The following is a 17,716-nucleotide window of genomic DNA, read 5'->3' on the forward strand; positions in this document are numbered from 1 at the left end:
AAATACAACAAAGATATGAAATCTAACCACACCAAAAACACACACAACACAACAAAGTGAGAAAAAAAATAATTAATAATTAATTGATTAATATTAATAAAATCTACAAGAGCGACACTCATAAGGATGGCAGAGCTGAAAAATGACTACAATGACTCACAAAGGGCAACAATGACACAAGATAAAGACACAAGAGGAGATTTTGACTGATCAAAAAGGAACACAAATAACTACAGAGAGACACAAAATACATGAATCACTATATATGACACACACATTGACATAAAAGACTGCAAAGAGACCGAAATAACGACAAAGATACACAAACCTCTAAGAATAGACTTTAACAACCTCAAAGATATGCAAATTCCTACATAATAGAGACACATAACGACTAGAACAAACAAAGCACTAACTATTTACACAACCAACTTATTAACATTTACACAGTGTCCGCCTTCAATAATCCAACTCTAAATCATTTTTGTTAAACTGAAAACGTCTATGCTCTTTGTTTGTCCCTGTGCCTTTGTGTTTCTGTGTCCTTTCCTCTAGTTCACTGTTTTTGGATTACCGAGCGACTGCCTCTCTTTCAGAGCTCTGTCAGCACAGGCAGAGGTCCAACACACTGTGTGCTGCTGGCCTTTAGGTTTACACAAGACAGAGAGCCTCCAAATAAACATGACAGGCAGACAGAGGCCAGGTTTGGGGAAGGGAGAGCTGCATGCATCCCTTGCTTTGGTAGAGGGAAAGTTCATGTTTATGTTGATGATGATGATGATGATGATAATGATGACGGTGAAATGGTAAGGTGGTTAGCAATGGACAATTTACAGAAGTTACTAACTATCTGGACAGGAACATTAGAGGATTTTAAAACAAATCTTATTTGAAGCCTATTTAAAGATTTTTTATTTGAGGACAACCAAAAACAAAAACAATGGTGCAATAATGTGAAATCAATTAAATGTTCATGTTTGTGAACTTCATCATTATTTGACTGAAAAGCACATTTTGTAACTCATGAAGGCTTTCCCCAGCTATACATGCACGCTATGATTTTATCACGTTTTTCGTATTGTGTAACTGTCTGGTTCCACTCAAGCCTATGTTGTCATTATACAAAGAAACCCTAAAAGCACTGGATCAAAAGCCAATGAAATGGCACCATTGCAAAATTCAACAGAAGTATAATTTATAGAGCTTTGACAATTTCATAAATGTCTCATTTATTAAGCCATTTTTTAAAGCATGTGAATGTTCTTGCCCCAGAACTGGTCATTCAAATGATTCAGAAATACTCCAGTGAGGGAACCATGACAAGTGGAGACTGTAGACCAGTAAAGCTCAAGACAGCGTTTAGCCTTTCCTCCTTCTCAGTTAAAGGCCCACAGATTTGGAATACCCTCCCGTCAGAAAAAAACAAAAAAACATGAACTGACTCCAAAGCTTTTAGTAACAAGGCAAATCTATAAACACTAAATTACACGTGTTGTATAGCACAGCATATTTTACTCCTCTTTTCTTTGTGTTTGGTCATAGCTGTTCTTTCAGTTATTGTTCTTAATCCTCATTCTTATTTATTATCATTAACCTGCCTGTGTCTGCGTTACTGTTTGCTTTTATGCATCTATGTCGCTGCTCGTTCCTGTTTGATGCAATCGTCATTTCTTATGTCTGTTTTACAGTGTTGTTGTATCATGTGTATTATTTCTCGAAAGCCTAACCAGGGACAAGGTCCGCAAATGAGCCACAGCTAGAAGTCCAGTAAATGCATTGCATCGGTGGCACTTTAATTAGACGTAACAATTAGAGGCGGGGGGAAAAATCAATACAGCATAGAATCGGGATATTTTGTGTGGCGATATTATATCGTCTCATGGCCGCCAAGTATCGATATTATTAATATGTTAATAGTAAATGTGCTTTTTACATTTTTTGAAGGGGTTACACAATTAATTTTGAACAAGTTGCATTGTTAAAAATTCATGCTCAAGTTAAATAAGACTGATAATAGTTTACAGTTCCTTTTACAGGGTTTTACTTTGGGCTCAGTCTTTGGGCTCGACTCACATTGTGTAGAAATAAAAAGACTGAGGTGAGATGAGTAGACTGAGAATGTTTCCTTATTTGACAAAGCAGTTATTGAGTTCGTTTAGTTTTGTGGACATAATATCCAGTTCAAAAAGTGAAATCGCCACATATTGTATCGTGATTTTCGACATATCGCAAAACGTTTAAAAACGCAATAATATTTTATTGTGACTCAAGTATCGTGATGATATCATATCTCGGGGCCTCTTGTGACTCTCATCCCCAGCAACAAAGCCTAAATGCATTGTCCCTGACAAATAAACTGAAAGTAAATCAATTAAAGATATAACATACAATGTTTTTAAAATCATACTTATCGACATTTACTTTACATTCATACTGTAACACGTACTGTTAAGGATGGCAGATGGCCACTGTTATTCACCTGCACACATTACATTGGCCGCTGGCGTTAATATTTCGGACTCTTATCTCCAAACACAGCCTGGGTGAATGTGTAACACACATGTTACAAGCATGCACACTTGATTGGATGTGTGTGTGTGTGTGTGTTTGCATGATGTATCTGTTCTGTCTCAGACAGCTGCTGCACAGAGCCACACAGGGCCACTGCTGCTGATGTTTTTGTTGGAGTATATTTAATTTTCCATTCAGTCTGAGCGGTGTGTGTGTGTGTGTTTGTGTGTGTGTGTGTGTGTGTGTGTGTGTGTGTGTGTGTGTGTGTGTGTGTGTAAATGAATAACATGGAAATGTGACTTGATAGAAATACTTTGGTGCTTGGATTCAATGGGGTGGTTGATGTGTTTGGAGAATGACAAAGCTGAGCTGGTTTAATCTTTAACAATATGTTACATTTTACAAACATAACATTTTAAAACTCTTAATCTGAACTCAAACTGAACAGTCAAAATCTACTGTGGGAGACATTTGGAATAAAAGTAACTTAAAAGTGTATTTAAGGATCCTGTAGACTTGAGTCATTTTACAGCTAGCACTGATAAAAAAAATGCACAAAAATAATCTTTCAACAATCAATAATAACACAATGCCCTGCTAAGCATTGCATGCATTTTTAATGTGAAAACTGAAGTTTGCCAATGAAAGTAAGCAAAAGAAAATGAAGAGGATTTATCTGTGTGTGTGTAAACAGTGATGCGGCTCTTAAAATATGAAAATCAAGACATGAAAAACAAAACCTTTTAAGCGGGCTCAGAAAACAAAGCATAAAAATAAAGAACATCGTAAAAAAAAAACAATAGACCTATGTTTGCATTTTAGAATCATTCTGCCCTATGAATGTTGCATTCAGGGTTTTATTCCCTTTGAAAACATATTTCGCAAGTCATATATCATAAATGCACAAAGTATTTAAAATCATGTGTTTTAGCCATTAAAATAAGCCTCTCTAGCCTGTTATCATTATTATTATTATTATTATTATTATTATTATATAGCCTACTTTGTGTTTTTACATTATTTTCTCTGATGGTTGTAAAACTGCAGTTACCTTTTTATGAACTTAGTGTCTGTTTTTTTTCTCATTACATTTAAACGCCACACCAGTTTTGCCAGTTATGGGTGTAAACTGGCAGGGGAAAGTGTAGTCGTGTTGTGCAGTGTAGAGAGGGCTGGCTGTTTGCTGTTGTGTTATCATCAGGCAGGATAAGGGAAAGGAAGGGGAGGAGGGAAGGAGAGGAGAGAAGAGAAGAGGAGAGGAGGGGTTACAAACCCAGTCCCGCGGAACATCCTGCGAACACATCTGAGGCTGGGAACTAAGCCCTGTGCAGTTTCCCCTCACTGCAAACAGCGGCTCAGCACGCGTGTCTTCACCGGGATGTCTCGCTTTTCGACCAGAGAAAAAGTCCCTCCACTTTAGATAAACTCGTCCAGTTGTTGTGTGTAGTTCACCCTTGTGGGTTGCTTCCCCCCCTGTCGAACTTATGTGTTCATGTTTTGGACACGCGGCGGTGGGACATCCGGAATGGAGAATCCGTAGGAGGAGACCGTAGACTGTAAATGTTACCAGGAGGAGGAGACGCTGCTGTTGGTAAATAGACGCGCGCTCGCTGGCGTGCACACGCAGTCTACACGCACGAGATGGACTTTAAAATGACAAAATTTGGAAGGTAATCTTTTGTTTGTTTGTTTGTTTGGTTTTTTTTTTTTTTGGGGGGGGGGGTATCCCACAGTAAAGTTTTCCATCTCGTATGTGGCACACAGTTCACAGATCATGTTCATCCATGCGCACTGGCAAGCTGGCACAGGACAATCACAGGGATGTTATAGATTAGTTTGTGTGTGTGTGTGTGTGTGTGTGCGCTCATGTTTGTGTGTGTGTGTGTGTGTGTGTGTGTGCTCGTGTTTGTGTGTGTGTGTGCTCATGTTTGTGTGTGTGTGTGCTCATGTTTGTGTGTGTGTGTGTGTGCTCATGTTTGTGTGTGTGTGTGTGTGTGTGTGTGTGTGTGTTTGTGTGTGTGTTTGTGTGTTTGTGTGTGTGTGTGTGTTTGTGTGTGTGTGTGTGTGTGTGTGTGTGTGTGTTTGTGTGTTTGTGTGTGTGCTCATGTGTGTGTGTGTGTGTGTGTGTGTGTGTGTGTGTGTGCTCATGTTTGTGTGTGTGTGTGTGTGTTTGTGTGTGTGTGTGTGTGCTCATGTTTGTGTGTGTGTGTGTGTGTGTGTGTGTGCGCTCATGTTTGTGTGTGTGTGTTTGTGTGTTTGTGTGTGTGTGTGTGCTCATGTTTGTGTGTGTGTGTTTGTGTGTGTGTGTGTGTGTGTGTGTGTGTGTGTGGGTGTGTGTTTGTGTGTGTGTGTGTGTGTGTGTGTGTGTTTGTGTGTGGGTGTGTGTTTGTGTGTGTGTGTGTGTTTGTGTTTGTGTGTGTGTGTTTGTGTGTTTGTGTGTGTGTGTGTGTGTGTGTGTGTTTGTGTGTGGGTGTGTGTTTGTGTGTGTGTGTGTGTGTGTGTGTGTTTGTGTGTGGGTGTGTGTTTGTGTGTGTGTGTGCTCATGTTTGTGTGTGTGTGTGTGTGTTTGTGTGTTTGTGTGTGTGTGTGTGTGTGTGTGTGTGTTTGTGTGTGGGTGTGTGTTTGTGTGTTTGTGTGTGTGTTTGTGTGTGTGTGTGTGTGTGTGTGTGTGTGTGTGTGTGTGTTTGAGAGAGAGAAATGCACTGAGCTAGGAGACGATTCGTCTTATCAGAGCATAAAGGTATTTGGAGTAGGTGAGAGTGGGTAAAAGTTGTCCAACTCTGGAAGGCGCTTTATTAAAATCTGAGCTGATCTCATCTCAGGTTTCTTATTCTCTCTCATAACATTAGAAGAAAGCTAACTGTGCTTTATGTTGGTGGTTTCACACATGCTCAAAACTCCTGAAAACTTCCTGGATTTTTTTTTTTAATTTTTGACTCCGACTTTACCCAGAATTTTTTTCTGCCGTCCCCATTTTTCCGTTTGAATTTGGGGTAAGCCAATGTGAGAACACAGCAGGAAATATTCAGTGAACAAGTGGGAGGGAGTGATGACGTTAAAATCAGGTGACAGGTGAGCAACCGATGCGAGTGATAAAGCAGCTTCATTCTCTTTGCTGCTCAGACGAATTGTTTTCTTATTTCACACCTAAGTCAATAAACACGTAGCATTGATATAAAGGCAGCGAAGGACTCTGTTGCTTTGTCTGCCTTTTATATAACCTTCTTTTAAAGTCATGTCCTGTCCCCTACCCCATATCCCATCTTGGGATAATTACCAAGGTGTATGTAATAAAACTTTAAGTATGATCAAATTGTATAATTTCTGCACATAATAGAGGGTGTATTTTGATATGTAAACCAAAATTATTTGACAAAGCAAGCTTATGAAAAAGCTAGAAATAGCACATAAGTCACTCTGGTGGTCTTTGCTTTTGCTGCTAACGTTGGTTGTAGCCGAAGATATCCGTTAATCTAAAATTAGCTAAGAAGAGCAATTATTAATAATTAATGATCACTTATATCAGAATCATTATATTTGTTTTTGTTTTTTCTCCATCTATCTTTTAAACTTTATTTCAGTCCAGGTTCCTCGTTGGCTGTGGTTCAGTGTAAACTAGTTGTTTATGTGTTGTCACTGCACACAGCAGTCCATACACAACAATTTATTTGACTGTGATGTTGAATTCTGCTTCGGTGATTTGTCAGTCTGTGAGCCTGTATTTTCCCGTTTGCCTGCCTGTGTGTGTGTGTGTGTGTGTGTGTGTGTGCGCATGTGTGTGTGTGTGTGCGCGTGTGTGTGTGTAAACGGGAGTCGCCGATAATCGTGAGAACTGGAGTTTGAGTCCCAGGAGAAATGAACTTGATCTTAGCTGTACAAGGAATAGCTCTGGAGCTACAGGACGGATATAAACACCACACCACACACACACACACACACACACACACACACACACACACACACACACAAACATTCCGATAGATGATCCATGATCCTTCCACAGGTTCTGATCCTCTTAGATGCAATCGATCCTATTAATGTATGGAATGTGCTGCACGGTAATGAGCTTTTGTTACTTAAAGGTATAGTGTGTAGAATTGTACGACAATGTTTACATTCAAGTATACTTAACACTAGCTTTATGAAAATGAAAAAAAATGCGTCATACACACACATGTACGTCTCTATAGACCCAAATGACACAAAAAAAAGTGTGTGTGAAAGGGAAAAACATGAATAAAGGAGGGAGAAAATTGTGAAAAATTGTGAGCTGACAAGGAACAACAATGCTCCCTTTGATCAAGGCCTGAGAATCCCTGTGCCTTTCTTTCAGCTCATTACACACAAAAACACACTCAGGCACACACACAAACACACACTGTCATAACTGATTAGAGGACGTCAGACTGTTACATTTAGGTCCATTGATAGCGCCACAATACCACAACAGTGCTCAGGAAGATACTGCTCTCTTGTTGTGCTCTTGGCACGGCGATGGTTGAGCCGAGGGAGAGAACAAGACAAAAGTCAGGCCTGACCTCTTTCACGTACAGTAGCCAGCTCGTTTTCTTCTTACATCATGTTGAGGGAACATTGTTAAAATGTTAAACTGCCAGCAGGTTATCTGTCTGATATTATATTTTCACAGCTTCTTAATTGATGAGGAAAAACTCTGAATGGACATTAAATTAGCAAACATTACGTTAACTAACGCAAGCTCTTGTCAGACAGTAGCTCAAAGGTCAACAGATAAGCTGTTTGAATTATAAATATTGCTCAATTTCCCTCCAGATTTTAACTGTCCATCTCCTTGTAAATTTAAAAAACTAGATCAGAGCACAAGGGCATTATTACAGCATTTAAGCTTCTCACCAGCGTGATGTTAAAGGAAAATGATGACTATTATGAATTAAATATTGTAAAGTTACACCATTTTTTTCTGTTGATGACAACTTGAAAAAGAGAGCATACCGTACAAGCTCCACGTTGAACATATTTTCTTAATTTACTGCCTTTTTGGAAGATATTTACATGTAAATGGAACTTTAATAAAGCTGATTATGGGTCTACATAGGTAAGCTTTTCCAAGAAAGAGTGACATGAAGTCCAAAAACAGAAAAGAGATAAAGTCAAGGTTATGAGTCCTTATATCCTGCCTTGTAAGTCAACAAGAAAGAAATGTGTGTTTGTGCAGCATGTGTGTGAAAGAGAGATAGAAAGCGCAGATGCTGTGTGTGCCAGCAACCACACAGGACCTACAACAGGAAAACATGTTCTTGTTTTGACGATCCTGCGTGCACAAGCACACGCATACACTTAAGAAAATCAATCTGAGACACCAGGCTGAAAAGACCAACAAATGTTCTTTTTTTGTGTTTCTTTTTGTCCACCAAACCCTTTTTCTTACATTGCAGCCTTTGTCAGGAAGTGAAACTTTATCCAAAATATTTGTTTGGTATGTTGTGTCTCTACATTTGTTCATGTTCAGTTCAAGATAAGAAGTCAGAAAAACAATCTTGTCATAAGTTTTGCACAATGAGTTTCTTAAAATGCAAAACTGAATTTGTTTCTGCATCAGTGAATACCAAAATGACTAGATCTATGTTATAAACCAGGATTTTGTTCAATTGTATACTCGTATTATTCCAATATTAAAACCCAGGGTAACTCATCTTTTTTAAGGACAGTTTGTTTCACTTTCTCTTTTAGGGACATGTCAGAAAACGCGTAATAAAGCCAGCTTTATTATGCGTAAGTGTAACATTATTAAAAGTAAATAAGCTAACTAGTCAGTGAAAATCTTGGTGGACATTTTGCCATATTTAAAGATAAAACAACAAATCTGATAACTCATTAGCTAACATGAGACGACAGCTAACAATGACATTCAACAATTTATTTAGCTGACAGCTAACTCGTCAGCATACAGCCTAACCAGTTATCTGGCTAAAACTTGACACTGCAGCAGCTAATGGTAATGCTAAGATAAGTTAATCCTTTATTTATGCCACAACGGGGAAATTTACAGTGTTACAGCAGCAAAGAGCAAAGATTGCAAACAAAAAGTGAACACAGTACAATTTAAATATAAAAAGAAAAAATAAGAATGTACAAAAAAGTAGATACTAAAAAATAGATTTAAAAAATAAAAAATAGATCAGCTATTTGACAAAAGTGTAGTCCGTAATAACTAACTAGCTAATGTATTTGATGTTGTGTTGTTTAAGTCATGGCAGCTAGGAAGTGGTTGATGCTTTAGTTGTTACTTTAACTTGAATGACTCCCTGTACATTAATAAATACATTGTCCATTATGTTTACAGTTCCTGGAAGCAGTGAAATGACAATGATTTTGCAGATTACCTTTTTATAACATTATAGAGTACACTTACAACCATGAGTGCGAAATCAGAGAAACAGTGGTAAATGGTGGTTGGTTAACATAAAGAAAAATCCCATTAATTGAAGAGACTTTGCAACGTCATTGAAATACATCTTGTCTTTTTTTTTTGATGTGAGACCCCTACAACATGACCTTGTGTGTTAAATCAAGTTGCCTCCTGCTCAATATACATTTTAATGTAGACTCGCTTCCTATTTCTAACGTTTTTGAAATACATTTGAATAGTTCTGATATAGAGTCCCTTTACACTAAAATGGTCCTTGAAGGGTTTAGAGATGTTAGCAGGATGTCAAGTTGTTGTGTTGCATGTTGTAGACTTTTGGCAATCTGTTGTTTTAATGACTTCTAGTTGAGGTTTTTGGACCACTGTCTGCTTTTTATTCTTCTTAATTCCCTTTCTCTCGAATGCCCCTGTGATGGTGCAGAGTTAATAGACCGTTACAACGAACTGCTATGGGAAATGTGTGTGTGAAAGATGTGAATGAGCCGTGATGCCCGTGTGTTATGATGAGCTGTCGGCCTACATGTGTAATCAAATAACACAGCTGACTGAAACAGACACACCTGTGGCCCCTGCATGAGAAGCACACATGCAAATTAATGTGTCTGTGTGTGTGTGTGTGTGTGTTTATTGTTCGTGTATGTGTGTCCAATCTTGACGTATAAAAAGTGGTTTCGTAACATCTCCAGATGTGTTTTTTTCCCTGTAAGCCGGGATTGAGAGATTTACTTCCTGATTACATGGCGTACATAACACACATGCTCACACTCAGACACACACACTCACACACACACAGATGTTACATTGTCGGTAGTGTATTACAATGAGACAAATAATGCAAATGTATTTCATGGTTAGTGGTCAGTGGTATCCTGTTGTTGTAGTACAGGAAGTGTGACATCATCGGTTGGCATAGCACCACAGACGGTCGCCGAAGAAACGATGAGGAACACAAGAATTCAGACAGCGTGATGTGGATTAGAGACCTGTAAATCCGCCAAGAATGACCATCACACACATACACACACACACACACACACACACACACACACACACACACACACACACACACACACACACACACACACACACACACACACACACAGTAACATTTTTACTTATGAAACATTGATTGTTTTAAATCAAGTTTTACATCCATCACATGAATAACTCCCCTCTTTCTTTTTCTTTTTTCTTTCTTTCTTTCTTTCCTTCTTACTTTCTTTCTTTCTTTCTTTCCTTCTTTCTTTCTTTCTTTCTCCCCTCACCTCCCTCTCAGGTTTATGAACTCGAGGGTCCCGGCCAGTAAAAGATACCAGCCCACTGACTACGAACATGCTGCCAACTGTGCCACACATGGGGTGAGCAAAACAAACACAAATCGACAAAGTAGGAACACACACTTTCAGAGTAGATTCTAGCATCTATGCTGATTTTTTTGGTGTATTATCATTTGGGTTAAGTGTGTGTACAGATGGAATTAAGACGTCTCTGTTTGGGGCTTATTGTGTATCTCTGTATTAAGCTTATTTGTGACCATTATGCAATCTTATAGTATTTCCATATACCTTATAATGATGTTATTATGTGTCCAAAACTTACCTAGAAAGTGTAATAAAAGGGAAATGTTTGAGTCAATGAAACAATACTTTCCAAACCATTTTAAAGAAATCTCATCAGTGATATATTTGCTGGTTTAATGCCTCTGCAAATTAATTCAGCTTGGTTTATTCAAACAGGCTTCCACATGTAGTATATGTTTCCAATCCTAGCTCTGGATTGGTGCAGTCACCTCTTTATATGAAGTTCATTTTCATTTATTTTGCACGAGACCATTAGATCTTATTCTGCTTTTTAAATTTAATTGATGGAATGTCCGGTCTTTTATCTTGATATTGAGTCAATAAATAGCGTTTAAATTGAACTGGGTTTGTCCATTTAGAGATGCCGATTAAAATGTAGAGGATTGGTATGAACTAGGTGAAAAACGAAGGATTTTTTGGCTGTGCCGGAGAGGCAGTCGGCTAAAATCTGTGCCTGTAGCTTTCTCTAATCTGCTGTAATCCCTGTGGGCTTCTGCCTCTGACAGAGGGAGACAGTGAATGAAACAGACCGAAATAGATGAAAGAGAACATGAAAATAATGACTGAAGCTTAAAAAGAGCTGAGGCTTTATTGAGAAATAGTTCAATGATTCTTGTCGTTATTCATTCATTCACTCTGCCATCTTTTGCAAACAAGTATTACATCATCAGTTACAATATCAGTTAAAGGAATAGTTTTATATATATGTTTGAAAAATATTTGCTTTAATGTAGAGTTCAAAGAGAAGATTGATAACACCTCAACTGTAAGGAGTTTGTTAGTTTAGCATTTAGAATGGGAGCGGGAAAAACAGCCAGCCAGGCTCTGTTATCGGACAGTAGTTCACGCCTCAGGACCCACCACCAACTCTTTAATGACAAATCACAACCCACATTTCTGATATATATATATTTTTTTATCAGCATATTTTTATTAAAGCAAGTTTAAAACATACAGTGCAATTGGGATGCAGTCAACATTTGTCTTTTTTTCCTCAGAAACATTCAAAAACCCAGTATCACTTCGCCCTATAAACAACCCTCCCAGACCAACAAATAGACCTCTTAGTTTAAAGACAAGAATAAAAGTGCAAGATTGGAAAACTCACAGAAAAAAAATTAAAACATAAAAAAAAAAATAAAAAAAAAAATAAAATAAAATAAAATAAAATAAAATACAATAACCAAATGAAATAAATAAATAAGCGTGAAAAAATAAAAGTACATTTGAGAGTAGTATCAAAAAAAATAAAAAATTACTAATAATTAATAATAATGAAAATTGACAAGACAAACATAAATAAAAAATGAATAAATAAATGAACAAACAACATTAACAGGAATGGAAGTCGTTATGTGTATACAACATAAGTATATAGGAAAAACAGTATAACCTGTAAAAGAGACAAAATCACTCACACACACTGCTCAACTTGATCTATAAAAGGAAAGACAACAGCTGCTCACATCCAGGCTACCACGTAAGCGGCTGAAGAACCCGCGTTCAGAAAGAAGTATAGTCAGAACATAAGGGAGGGAGGCGGGAGAAAGAGGAGGGGGATTTCTGATATTCTTTAACCAATGAGATTAATTCAATGAAATGTAGTGCAGTTTGGAGCTCAGATGGTACAAAACGTGAAAAAACAAAGATACAAAACAAAACAAACCCTTTTTCCTCTTAGGCCCGCCTTTTGGACCCACTGACAACGGCTCTGCGACCCACTTTTGGCTCTTGACCCACTAGTTGAGAACCACTGCTATAGGCTACCTATTAGCAATTCATAAAACAGCAAATGACACTCACTGTATAAAAGATGATTACTCGGCTAGAAATTTCCAGTTAATATGCTAACCTAAGCAGTCTTAGGCTGAAATCGCTCTATCGTGGTATAGTAGTAGCTTCTTATTTAGCCTGAATTTGGGAGTCAGACAATTTGACATCCTGGGGAACAATGTATTTGATTTGTTGTTGTGATTTTAAAGAGAAGATTGAAATGTAAAGGTTATCTCGAAGTGTGTGCATTATGAGGTAATAAAACTATAATGCTGTGTCTTTCTGATCTTTCCTAGTTGTGGATCCTCCCCAGTCTTGTGGGGGGGTCTGTGCTCTACTTCCTGTCTGTGGACCAATGGCATTGTGTTGCTGCCTGGCTCTACGGGAGCGGTCTCACTGGCCTGTTTGTCACCTCAACTCTCTTCCACACCGCTGCCTGGAAAATCAGCCACCTCCGGTATATTTGTGTGTGTGTGTTTGTGTGTTTCTGAGAAAAAAACACTCAGGGGTTTTATGTCTTTATTTCCCACTCAGACGTACAGTTTGTTAATTACAGCACAGCTAGTGGGCCAGAGATCAAAGAACAGATGTGACCTGGTAATGAATGTACTTAACATCTTCTTCAGCTCAAATCCTCTAAAAAAAAACTAAACAGTGAAACACACGTTCATGCACAGACTATAGGATTTTCAACACTTTTCATTTCCAAATTCACTTTCAACTTTTCTGCCAAAACCCTTTCCGTTCAGCTCTTTCGTATTTCTGTAAGTCCAGTTTCTGAATGCAGTCAAGGGCTTTATTGAGGATGTGTGCCAGATCGGTTTGTTCAGCAGTCAATTGGACATGGTCACGGCAAAATCTATTGATCATCTTTCCCATCTCACGGCACAGTCCTTGCAAAATTGTTTCTGTGGCTAAATTTTCTGTCTAAGCGCCACACGAAGAGCAGAAATGTCTCCTCAAAAGTCTGGCGATCTAGCGTTGTGTGAGAGTTTAAGTTCCTCTTGAAGTAGTTGTTAGCTCATTTATTTCTGGCTTCTTTCTTGAGGAATTTAAGGTGGACAGTGAACTTGGGTGTGTAACGACAAAATGATGTAACTATGGTCGAATAAATGTGCAAAATAAGTGACAATCTAGGGAGAGATTAGGAACATGTCTACTTCAATCCTCAAATCCCGAGTGCTCAAATCTTTTTTATATTTAAGTCTTTAATGGATTTGTGTGTGACATGTTGTATGTCTATTTTCCTTTTTGCTTAGGCCTGTTGTAATTATAAATTTAATGTATTTTATTGTATTTTAAATCTTAACGATTGCATTTTAGGTGGAGGTGAGGTGGTACAGCTGGAAATTAGCCGTAAAGGCTAAAGCTGCTTCTTTTACTGTCGTTTGAAATTAAAGGTGGACTGTCCACGAAACAATAAACAAATAAACTAAACTAGATATAGAAATGACCGTCATTATCACTTGTGTTTTCAGTTACTAATCAATCGAGAAGCATCAAAATGATAATGTATTTCCAAGTTCTCCATTTTCATCTATTTGCAACCCAGAGCAGTAAGCAGTATGACTTAAAAGCATTACATCTTCACACCCTAAGAGTGTCAATAAAGGAAAATGGCACCTGTGTGATTAGGGGGAAGTCTCTGTCCAATAGTTTTTTTGTAGAGTTAAGTGTTAATAAATTAACATTAGGCGATGAAAGATAAATAACGGTCTCCCATCTCTCCTCCGCTTTGTCTTATTTAGGAAGGTGGAGCAGCGTTTCCACATGTGCGACAGGATGGCCATCTACTTCTTCATAGCTGCCTCCTACTCACCCTGGTGGGTCATGTTTCTGAAATCATTTGCAGTCTGGTGGATAACACACGGCTAAGAAATCAAAAAGTGAACTTTGCTGACGTGTTTCCCTCAGGTTAATGCTGAGGGAGCTGGGACCCTGGGCGTGCCACATGCGTTGGCTGATATGGGTCATGGCTTGTGTTGGATCCATGTATGTCTTCCTTTTCCACGAGAGGTAAGGACAAAAGTCTCTCTTTGTGTCTCACAGCGTGTCCTGGTGTGACATAATTAACCAGAAACCAAACTCCTGTCCTTGAATGTTTACTGCAAACACTGAACTGCTGTTTGAAGCATAAAACAATTACATCAAATTGTTTTTTCTTTCCTGCAGGTACAAGCTGGTTGAGCTGTTTGGATATGTGGCCATGGGGGCTGTTCCTGCTTTGGTCATCCTGTCTATGGTGAGCACCAACCACACAACTGTGTAACCAGTGTGTCTTCTCTTCAAACAGGCTTCCTGCTATTGTTTGTGTCTCAGATCGTGTCAGTATTTAAAGAAACAAACTTTTTTTTTTTTTGTTGTTGAGTCCATTACAGAAATACCACATGCTTTTACCGTAATGTATCTGACAACTATTTTCCAAAGTGTATATTTTTAGCTTGACTTCCTTTTTCTCCACAGAGCCATCAGTTTCTGTTTACGTAAAAACAACTTGGTTTTAGAACAAACCTTTACAGATATTTGTGATTTGTGCCATGTACAGTATGTGGGTGTGAAAATGTCTTCTGGCCATGTTTGGGTACATTTTGATTAATCTAATTCCTCTAATCTTTTGCTAAACTAATTTTTAATGAAGTGACAAAATATGGACGAGAGATCAAGTACAGTGACTCCGATTAGCAGACAGCGTTTTGTACTCACTCAAAACAGCCACATGCATAATTATAAATTACACATAACTTGAATTCTTAATGTAATACAGACTGTTTGGATACATATCAATTCAACCTCTTTACTGTTGTCATGAGTGGGGAGACTTGCAGTGAGAAGCTCAATTGGGGGCGCTGGGTAACCTAGCGTTTCAGTTGCGTACTCAATATACGGTCCTCGAAGCGGAGCGGTCGGTGTTTGAGTCCGACTCCTGGCTCTTTTCCTGCATTTCCCCATTATCTCTCCCTGATATCCTAATTTATACACAGTCCTCTTAAATAAAGGTATAATAGAATAAACGCTAATTCAATGCTCATTTATACGTCAGCATGATAACGCGGGAGCCTGCGCATGGTGACCCTTGGACTCCTAAGCCTATTACTGTAAGAAATCTACATCATAGTTGTGTCATTGTGAGCATGTTTTGGCACGATGAGATTAGCATTAAGCTAATAACGTAAGCTTGTTTACTAAAGCAGTCCTCTGGGTCTTTGTTGACGTAAAGAGAGTAAAGCATTTTTCCTGTTTGCAGATAGAAATAATACATATGTTTTTTTTAAAGTAAGAATTGTCCGAGCTCTATATTCATCTATAAACCAAACTCTGATACGACTGTTTGAAATGTTCCAGGTGGAGCGAGCAGGCGTGTGTGAGCTAGCAGTGGGAGGAGTCTTCTACGTGGTGGGTGTGGTCTTCTTTAAGAGCGATGGCCTCGTCCCTTTCGCCCACGCCATCTGGCATCTTTTTGTCGCAGCAGGAGCGTGCATCCATTACTACGCCATCTGGAGGTACCTGTACTTACCCGGGCCACTGCTGCAGACATCAAGGTGACTAGCGGCTCTACAACACGCCGACTTATGAGGCTACACCTCAAGAGATGCTGCTGAGATGATCCAACAGGTTGGATTAATCTCCCACCGGTGGGACCAAACACTCTTAGTGATAAACTACGAATCACTTCAACATTTTAAAAGTGAAATAGGAAGCAGCCCTGGATATATTATAACATGTAATCGCTAAATGGGGGATTTCTTTTGCAGAGAGGGCAACAAAGAAAGTGCAAGAAATTTTAGACGACTGATGTTTGATTCAAAAACATTTTGGGAAATTAAATTATTCGCTTTCTTGCCAAGAGCTTCATAAGAACATTGACCGTGAATGGAGTTGGAGAAAGGGATGAGAGAGTGGGGGTTGGGGATGACAGGCGGCTAATCACCGTTGGATGGGAATTGAACCAAGGGCCGTCCCAAGTTTCAGGGCTACAGCCTCAAGTGAAGTGTGATTTAAGAAACTTGACACCACTTACATGTAAAAATTCCCTCTGTTAGCTTAGCTTAGCACAGAGAATTAAAATAGTTGAAAACAACAAGGCTGGCTCAAAGTAATAGACACACTGTATCTCATTTATGCAGAAAAAATGAAATGTAAATGATAAGTTGGCGGATGATTTTATTAATTCCCGGAGATCATTTTTTTGGCTTTTATGTGATCATTAAAAAAAGGAAGGTCAGGAAAAATCGGAAAAGGTTAACAGACTGGGTGAATAGAATTTGAATAGCGCTGATGCTATAATGACTCAGCCAGTTGCATACAATATGTGCCACCAGGTGAGCTACCAGGGCACACTTACAGGGCTGTTTGATTGGCCAGTGACTTCCAGGAGTCTTGCCTTCACTGTGAATTCAGTAATTTAATTTGAATCTGAACTTAACAGAAAGCTTTATTTTTGTTGTTCAGGTAGCGGAGAAGTAGAAGTAGAAGTTCTGTCATTAAACTCTTGGCAAGAAAGCAAATGATCGTATAAAATGTGACACTGTTTCTTGAAATACAAATCTCTGTAACTGACCTGACAACATGCAGTTTGACACTAAACCTCCTCAACTATTCACTTCAGCCTTTTCAAATATTCCATCCGTAAATGTGCCAAAACTTACTTCACTGACATTCCAACTTATTGGTGCTAACCTCTCTTGGAAGAGCAACGTTTAACTTGCTCTCATTTCATTTCAGTTTTGTCCGTTTTTTTGCACAGAAACAAAACGTAAAAAAAATGTAGAGTTGGCACCACAGTCGACAAACGATGTTCCAGTTTTAGGGCCGATATATTTGATATTCCTCAGAAAGCTTTGTTTTTAAACTCTCAGTGAATGATATCTTTCTCCTCACTGCTTTCATAAACAAACATGTGCAGGATAAACACTGTCTTAGGAGGCAGACTTTGAATTGGCCTCTGTAGAAATGGCCTGGTTGTCATTCTGTCCAATCTTCACAAATTAGCACTCAAATAAACTCCCTGATTGACTCTGAACTCTTATGTCTGATTTTACAATGCAGAGAATTTCTTGTTTAAAGGTCTTTCTTGTGTTCCGGTTGTTTTGTTAAAGTCTCTAGCGCAGAGCACCTTTTCCATCAGCCGTGATGTATAGAGTTTCTGAAAATCCGAAAATGAAATATTGAACACACAGGTGGTTTATTACTGATGAAATATGCAAATTTGTACTTTAATAGTTTTAATTTGAATACTCTGTAAAGCACTGTGTAGTTTAACTTTCAGGGTATTATCAAACAATTAGTAGTTTGACCGTTTGTCTTTTTTAATCTCAGAAAACAGAGCAATTACTCAGGAAGTTAGTGTTTCTCTTGTCTTTATTTTTTTAATCAAAGGATCTATTTTGTCAAATTTTATTTTCAGTGCATTAAAGAAGAGTCTATATTACATTTGGATGAATCTGTG

General features: G+C 38.4%; 1 protein-coding gene across 1 annotated transcript; it reads left to right on the forward strand.

Annotated features, from left to right (window-relative positions):
* The first annotated feature begins 3,766 nt into the window (after nucleotides 1-3,766).
* mmd2a (monocyte to macrophage differentiation-associated 2a) lies at nucleotides 3,767-17,698 on the forward strand. The gene is made up of 7 exons (XM_020651321.3): nucleotides 3,767-4,181; nucleotides 10,194-10,275; nucleotides 12,567-12,727; nucleotides 14,019-14,093; nucleotides 14,185-14,286; nucleotides 14,443-14,512; nucleotides 15,613-17,698. Exons 1-7 carry the CDS (start codon nucleotides 4,153-4,155, stop codon nucleotides 15,811-15,813), a joined length of 720 nt encoding a protein of 239 aa, XP_020506977.1. The 5' UTR covers nucleotides 3,767-4,152; the 3' UTR covers nucleotides 15,814-17,698.
* Nucleotides 17,699-17,716: the final 18 nt, after the last annotated feature.

The sequence above is a fragment of the Labrus bergylta genome, chromosome 16 (genome assembly GCF_963930695.1).
Source record: "Labrus bergylta chromosome 16, fLabBer1.1, whole genome shotgun sequence".
Taxonomy (NCBI): Eukaryota; Metazoa; Chordata; class Actinopteri; order Labriformes; family Labridae; genus Labrus; species Labrus bergylta.